The sequence below is a fragment of the Lathyrus oleraceus genome, chromosome 2 (genome assembly GCF_024323335.1).
Source record: "Lathyrus oleraceus cultivar Zhongwan6 chromosome 2, CAAS_Psat_ZW6_1.0, whole genome shotgun sequence".
NCBI lineage: Eukaryota > Viridiplantae > Streptophyta > Magnoliopsida > Fabales > Fabaceae > Lathyrus > Lathyrus oleraceus.
The window spans coordinates 377939427-377946868 of NC_066580.1; the positions used below are offsets into that span (position 1 = coordinate 377939427).

The 7442-nt window shown below is 35.8% G+C and overlaps 3 protein-coding genes across 3 annotated transcripts; 1 reads left to right on the top strand and 2 right to left on the bottom strand.

Moving 5' to 3' along the window:
* Window positions 1-883: 883 nt before the first annotated feature.
* Window positions 884-1667, bottom strand: LOC127119598 (histone H2A.2-like). Its single transcript, NM_001427374.1, has 2 exons — window positions 1381-1667; window positions 884-1280 (listed from the first exon to the last, which is right to left on the bottom strand). The coding sequence occupies exons 1-2, from the start codon at window positions 1588-1590 to the stop codon at window positions 1041-1043; spliced, it is 450 nt and encodes a 149-aa protein (NP_001414303.1). The 5' UTR covers window positions 1591-1667; the 3' UTR covers window positions 884-1040.
* A 991-nt stretch (window positions 1668-2658) lies between these two features.
* On the bottom strand, window positions 2659-4555 carry LOC127123344 (uncharacterized). Its single transcript, XM_051053570.1, has 6 exons — window positions 4549-4555; window positions 3933-4143; window positions 3358-3776; window positions 3191-3309; window positions 2900-3082; window positions 2659-2844 (listed from the first exon to the last, which is right to left on the bottom strand). The coding sequence occupies exons 1-6, from the start codon at window positions 4553-4555 to the stop codon at window positions 2659-2661; spliced, it is 1125 nt and encodes a 374-aa protein (XP_050909527.1).
* Window positions 4556-4933: 378 nt separating this feature from the next.
* Window positions 4934-5516, top strand: LOC127119599 (uncharacterized). Its single transcript, XM_051049856.1, has one exon. It carries the CDS (start codon window positions 4955-4957, stop codon window positions 5162-5164), a length of 210 nt encoding a protein of 69 aa, XP_050905813.1. The 5' UTR covers window positions 4934-4954; the 3' UTR covers window positions 5165-5516.
* Window positions 5517-7442: the final 1926 nt, after the last annotated feature.

The window sequence follows — 7442 nt, forward strand, 5'->3', positions numbered from 1 at the left end:
GGACAGCGAGAGCGTACATTCTGACTTAAAGGTTAAGTCCAAATCAACAATCACGAGAGTGTGAGATAAAGTCTTTTAAATAAGTATTTTCTACTGAAAGATATTTGGTACTTAAATTATACACCTGTGACTTATCGAATCTCTAACGATTAATACATTGCATACTGATATCCTTCTATTAATATTTTCTTAAAACTTAACTTCCCTTAGATTTAATTTTCTTCAACCGAACTTTTAAATATCATTCCCTTAACTAAACATAGTAACGTCGATAACATTAATTTGACTATCGGTTCCTGTGGGTTCGATATCTTTTAAAACTAAAACAACTGGACTGTGCACTTGCAATCAAATACCCAATAAACTATATTCTATATACAGTCACGAGACGTAACAGTTGGTGCGTCATGAGATGGTGCATGATACATCCAGAGATGCATCTTTGGAATGTAAGAGTCATTTTCGATTTTTCAATGTTTTTGCACCAGTGGGATAAAAAAATTCATAATTTTCCAAACATAACAAATTTTCAGTCGAAATTTGTGTTTGCATTAGTTTGACCATCAGTGTTTTTGAGCACCTCTCATGTGACTGTTGATAGAAAAAACTGACGTGCTCAATTTTTGTCACGTTTACCAGCGACGGTATGACCACAGAAACCACCGTATATAAGTTAATCATTGCCTTCTGAACCTCCATCTCCAGCGTACTCATCATTATAATTCGTGAACCTAAACTTCAAAAATTTGATCAAACGTTGAATCAAATACAGCCTATAACAGTTTATAAACCATCCAGGAAGGATGCAGATCAATGCTATGGATAATATCAAAATCATAAATTTATCAAAACCATAAACTTCTTAAGTAAACAAATGGAGTGATTAAAAACAAAACGTTTTCATTAACGAATCAATCTCCTACCTGAGAAATACAGCATTCAAATTACATAGCTGGGTATACATTGAACAATTATCTGTCAGATGAGAGGTGCATAATCTAAGATATACACACATAATAACAAGAAACGAATAAACCTATCTAAGCTTTCTTGGGTGTTTTCTTGGCCTTGGAAGGAGACTTGGGAGCACTCGCGGCACTTTCAGTCCTCTTAGGCAAAAGCACAGGGTTGATATTAGGAAGAACACCACCATAAGCAATAGTAACACCAGCAAGCAATTTTCCAAGCTCTACATCGTTCCTCACAGCCAACAACAAATGTCTTGGACTAATCCTATTCTTCTTGTTATCACGTGCAGCATTTCCAGCCAACTCAAGAACCTTCACACAAAAATAAACTCAAAAATTAGGGTTCTGATTCAAAATTCAATTTACAAACTTCAAACTCGGTAGCAAAGAATTTCAAAGTGGAAATAAGTACCTCAGCAGCCAAATACTCTAGAACAGCAGCCAGGTAAACCGGAGCACCAGTACCAACACGTTGTGCATATCTACCTTTCTTCAAGAAACGGCCGATTCTTCCGACGGGAAACTGAAGACCAGCTCTTACGGATCTTGTCACCGCCTTCTTCCTTGGTCCTCCTCCTTTTCTTCCTCCTGCGCCTTTCTTCACATTTGTGCTTGCGTCCATTTCTTCAATCGAACACTAGATTCTAGCTATGAATTTGTTTGATTGTGAAAAATTGTGAGAAATGGTGAAGATGAGATGAATGTGAATCTGGTGTAGGTGAGATTTTATACTTTCACAGTCATGGTAAGGATCTTGCTTCGAAAAGACTTCCACCGTTAGATCAGAAATTGTGAGAACTATGATTCTTATCTATGGTTCGCTGTTGCTTAGTTGGCGATCCGCTTCATCTAAAACTGACCAATGAGAATCAGTCTGGACTTTTTTTTAATTGAATTTGGATTATTTCAGTTTTGTTTTATTTTCTCCTGATCAACGGAATTTCTACACTAACACGTGAAGTGTGTTCTCTTAAAATTAAAATTTTTAATCAAATTGAAATGATAAACATTAACAATAATGTACTTTTTTTATTTAATGAATTGACAAAAATACTAATAATAATACTAATATATTTATGATGGAATAATGGGTTAATGGGTTAATTTTTAAATATTAATAATTCAACCTAATCAAGAGTAAGTAAAGCAACTAAGGTGATAAGTTCTACTCCCTTGAAGCATCTTGGATATTCACTAACATTCAAGGCAAATAAAAGGCAACGGAAGATCATGAGAAATCGGGGCAAATAGCGTAAGTAAAACAAGTAATATGATAAGCTCTACTTTATTGAATAAGCTTCTTCTCTTTCAAAATCTGCAATTTCACCGGCATGTGTTTTACATGCTCCTCGTTAGATTTCGAATATATTAAGATGTCGTCGATGAATAATACATAAATTGATTTAAGTACGGATGGAATATTCTATTCATGTACTTCATAAACTCAGGCACATTAGACATGGCAAACGGTATTATTGAATATTCATAATTATCGTACCTCATTCTTAAAGCCGTTTTCGAAATATCTTATGGTTTTACACGAATTTGATGATAACTCGACCGCAAATCAATCTTGCTAAACACACAGACACCTACCAACTGATCCATCAAATCATCAAGCATCGGCAGTGGATACTTGTTCTTGATAGTCACTTTATTCAGTTGTCGATAATCAACACACAGTCTCATACTACCATCTTTCTTCTTGACTAGCAATATCGGCGCACTTCGCGGTGAAACACTCGATTGAGACAAACTTCTTCTCAAGTAGATCTTGCAATTGCTTTTTCAGTTCACTCAACTCTAAAGCGGACATTTTATAAGGAGTCATCGACACAGGACTAGTACTAAAGACTAAGTCTATCGCAAACTCCACCTCACAGCGAGAAATCGTTGATATCATTTGGAAATACTTATGGAAAATCACACACCACAAGCAGCTCGTCAATCACAACGTTACTTTCAGCCTTCATATAAGCTAGTATCAAAAACACGCTGGCATCATCCTTCATGAGCCTGTCCACTTGTTTAACATACACAAATAACTCATCACTTGCATCCAACTCTAGAAATGATAACGTCTTATCGTAATAGTTTATATGAACATGGTTGAACTTCAACCAGTTCATTCAAAGTATAACATTGAGATTTCTCAAAGGTAGGCAGACTAAATCCATCCCAAAACTCTTACCAAAAATAGTAAGTCGACAATTCAAACAAACCCACAAAGTGGTTACAAAATCTAGATTCAGGGTATCAACAATCATACTCTCAACCATAGAAGACAATTTCAAAACCAACCTTTCAGCACAATCAAGTGAAACAAACGAATATGTTGCATCTGTGTCAATAATAGCAATCAGCGGAATACTATTTATAAAACATGTACCTTGAATCAATTGGTCAGCGCTAGACATCTTTGATTCTGGCAAGGCAAAAACTTTCCCTTCAGACTGTGCCTTCTTCAGTTTTTGACAATTAGCACTAATGTGTCCCTGTTCGCCGCAGTTATAACAAGTTGACCCAACACTATTGCAGTCTGCAATACGGTCACCCGTCTTTCCACATTTGAAGCACCTCGTAATATTATTCTTGCACTCATTAGCATGGTGGCCCAACTTTCCACACTTCAAGCACTTGACAAAAATGGGAGTCTCTCCCCTACTTGGCGTTTTCTCATCTAAAGCAATTTTCTTCCCTCTATTAGCTGGAACACTAGACAGCTTCCCACGATATTGAGTCTTTTCTCTCTTCTCACTAATGCTCTTATAGTGAGCTGAATGAGCCTTATAGTCCTCATCATAAATCCTACAATTATTCACCAGCGTAGGAAACCTACAAATCTCCTGATAATTGATGCCCTACTTAATCTCAAGATGCAGTTCGTTCTCAAACATAATGCATTTTGACTCCTCAACAACTGCACCATTGTAGTATGAACATAACTTCACAAGCTACTCTAACTTGGCAGCATATTCAGCAATAGTCATGTTTCCTTGCTTAAGCTCAAGGAATTCAATCTCCTTCTTGCTACGCACATCCTCAGGAAAGTACTTCTCCAGGAATTTCACTCTAAACACATCCCAAGTGATCTTAGAACCAACATCATGTAGTCTTTGGCGTGCATTGTCCCACCTCTCATCAGCTTCCTCAGACAAAATGTGAGTATCAATACCTTTTGTTCCTCATTACAAGACATCACTTATAAAATATTCTCAATATCTCTGAGCCACACCTGAGAATCCTATGCATCATATCTACCATTAAACGTCACCGAATTATTCCTCTAAAATTTCCCCAAACCACTGAGCTCATCGCCAACCTGACTTGTTGTCCCTGCAGTGCTTAAGCCACTGACTCCAAAGCTTCAGCAATAATGCAATTGTTTTCCGTCCATTCTACACCATCAAACAGGCATTAAAATAAGTTATAAACTCCAAAATAAGAACCATTAGGTTCTGGTTTCTTCATAACCCTTGACTTAAGAGTTTTAGGTTCTTACTGGTTCATAATCTTTGCTTTATTAGTAGCATGTAGGGGTGGCAAAATGGGCCCGGCCCGCGAGCCATGCCCGTTTTACCCGTCATTTTTGGCGAGTCGAGCCTGGATTTTGTACCCGCGTATTTATATACGTTCGCCCCGCCCCGCCCCACAAAAAAATGGGGCGGGCGTAGGGCGGTCGCGGACAGCCCGCGGGCGGGTATAAGTTAAGAACAAATAATCATAGGCCCATACCAAATTTAGGGTTACATTGATCTCTTCGTCAAACTGAGTTATTCTCTGGAAATTATATCTATCTCTTCATCAGCCTCACAAACGGTTTCACTCTCCAGTCTCACCTCTCTCTTCGTCGATCTGGCCTCTCTCTTTGTCGGTCACACGGTTCAGGTAAGTTTCAGCTTTCTCTTCGTCGACCACATAGTTGAAATTTCTGAATTTTATTTTTGATAAAATAAATTAAAGAAAATAACTACTACAGTAGTATAATGGCGGATTGGGGTCCAATGGTGATAGCAGTGGTACTGTTTGTGTTGCTAAGTCCAGGCTTGTTGTTTCAAGTACCAGGAAGGAACAGAGTGGTGGAGTTTGGGAACATGCATACTAGTGGTGTATCTATTTTGGTTCATACAATCATCTTTTTTGGACTCATTACAATCTTTCTTATTGCCATCGGTGTTCATATCAACACTGGTTAACTCATTTTCATCAAATTATTATAGCCTTCCTTTAATTTTAGTTCTGGTGTGGTTTGAAGTTATGTTGGTCTTTATCTTTTGGAATATTTGATGTACTTTTCTTTACAATTATTAGAGTGGTATTTGGAATTAATAACAAGATTGGTATTTGGAATTAATAAGATAGGAGTATGTATTTGTAACTTATGACTTACTAGTAGCTGTTTTCAAGAGCTAAGTCATATAATTTCTTTCACTTTTTACAATTAATAACATGCTTATAACACAAATAACAAGAGCTGAAAAAACTTGTAATATTAAGATTTCAGTTCACAAAAGTGGTATTAATAATAACCCTTCATTCTTTGGTAGACATTTACTCAATAATTATTTGTGAATGAATAGTTTGTTGACATATTCTTCATATTCTTCATATGCTTTGTAAATACTTATTTGTGAATTAATAAAACCTGTGCTTCATATTCTTCATATGCTTTGTAGACATTTACTCAATAATTATTTGTGAATTAATAAAACATGTGCTTTGTAGACATATTCTTCATATTCTTCATATGCTTTGTAGACATTTACTCAATAATTATTTGTGAATTAATAAAACCTGTAATATTTGTGAATGAATAGTTTGTTGACATATTCTTCATATGCTTTGTAAATACTTATTTCATTAAGCTTTGTATTTTTATGAGCAACCAACAATAACTTTTATTATCATATTCTACTTTGTATTTATTTTAATTTCTTTTATTTGGATACATAGGTGATAATTGAAATGGATTCAGAAACCGTTGGTAATGAAATTGTAGATGAAGTGAATGTGGCTGATTTAGAGAATGAAACAATTCAAGGCGTAAATGAACTAAGAAGAATTGAAGATGATGTTTTACCTAAGTCTAAGAAGGCCAAACATCAAGTGCTGATTGTTGGAAAGTGTTTACTAAACTTGGGGCGGATAAAGATGGGAATCCATTGGCTAAGTGCAATGGTTGTTCAAAGATTTTGAAGGGTGGCGATAGGAATTATGGTACCACGACTTTGAATCGTCATATGAAGAAGTGCACTAAAATCAAATATGCTGATGTAGGTCAAGTAATGATGGACTTGCAAGGTAGACTCAAGAATCTTACAATAGATAAAAAGGTTTCTAGATCAATGTGTGCTACTGCAATCATTGCACATGATTTATCGTATAAATTTGTGGAGTTTCAAAAAATTAGGGATTGGATGTAATATTTGAACCCTGACTTTTCTCCTATTTCAAGAAATACCGCTAAGGCTGATGTTGATGAAATATTCAAGACAGAGAAAGAAGCTCTTAAGAAGGAGTTAGTTAATATTCCCTCTAGAATTTCACTAACTTCTTATATGTAGACAGCTTGTACAAGTGAAGGTTATATTTTCTTGACTGCTCATTATGTTGATTCCAATTGGAATTTGAAGAGTAAGATTCTAAACTTTTGTCATATGCCTCCTCGACACACGGGATCTGAAATGTCAAAAAAGATTCTTGACTTTTTATCAGATTGGGGAATTGAGAAGAAGATTTTTTCACTCATACTAGATAATGCTTCTGCTAATGACGTGATGCAAGCTCACTTGAAAAGACAACTTGTCTTGCAAAACTGGTTATTATCTGAGGGAAAGTTCTTCCATGTTCGTTGCTCAGCGCATGTTTTAAATTTGATTTTACAAGAGGGTTTGAAAGTAATTGGTGATGCATTGGAAAATATTAGGGAAAGTGTCAAATATGTGAAGGGCTCTGAGGGTAGAATGAAAAAATTCAAGAAATGCATTGAACTCATTGGCGGTATTGAAACATCGGCTGGTTTATCTTACGATGTTTCCACTAGATGGAATTCTACTTATTTGATGCTTCAAAGTGCATTGAAGTATCGACGTGTATTTGCAAGCCTTAGTTTTCATGATGATAATTATAAGGTTTTCCCTTCCGAAGAAGATTGGAAAAGAGGAGATAAGATATGCACATTCTTGTTGCCATTTTATGAGACAACAAACTTAATTTCCGGAACTTCTTATCCTACTTCCAATTTGTATTTTTTACAAATTTGGAAAATTCAGTGTGTTTTGATGGCAAGCATCAAAGATGAAGACACTCTTATAAGAGACATGGCTGAAAGAATGATGATCAAGTTTGAGAAGTATTGGAGTGATTATAGTGTGGCTCTTGCTCTAGGAGCGGTTCTTGACCCAAGGATTAAGCTTACCTCTTTGGAATACATGTATGAAAAAGTTGATCCACTTACCTCAATAATTAAAACAA

Bases quoted from the DNA above. Each gene is read 5' to 3' on its own strand.
- LOC127119598 (NM_001427374.1), bottom strand. From the start codon at position 1,590: ATGGACGCAAGCACAAATGTGAAGAAAGGCGCAGGAGGAAGAAAAGGA. The intron at 1,281-1,380 runs GTACTTATTTCC...TTTTGTGTGAAG, and splicing joins TAGAGTATTTGGCTGCTGAG to GTTCTTGAGTTGGCTGGAAA.
- LOC127123344 (XM_051053570.1), bottom strand. The intron at 3,777-3,932 runs GTTAGAGTAGCT...GAATAATTGTAG, and splicing joins ATTGCTGAATATGCTGCCAA to GATTTATGATGAGGACTATA. The intron at 2,845-2,899 runs GTGTGTGATTTT...TCTCGCTGTGAG, and splicing joins TGATTGACGAGCTGCTTGTG to GTGGAGTTTGCGATAGACTT.
- LOC127119599 (XM_051049856.1), top strand. From the start codon at position 4,955: ATGGCGGATTGGGGTCCAATGGTGATAGCAGTGGTACTGTTTGTGTTG.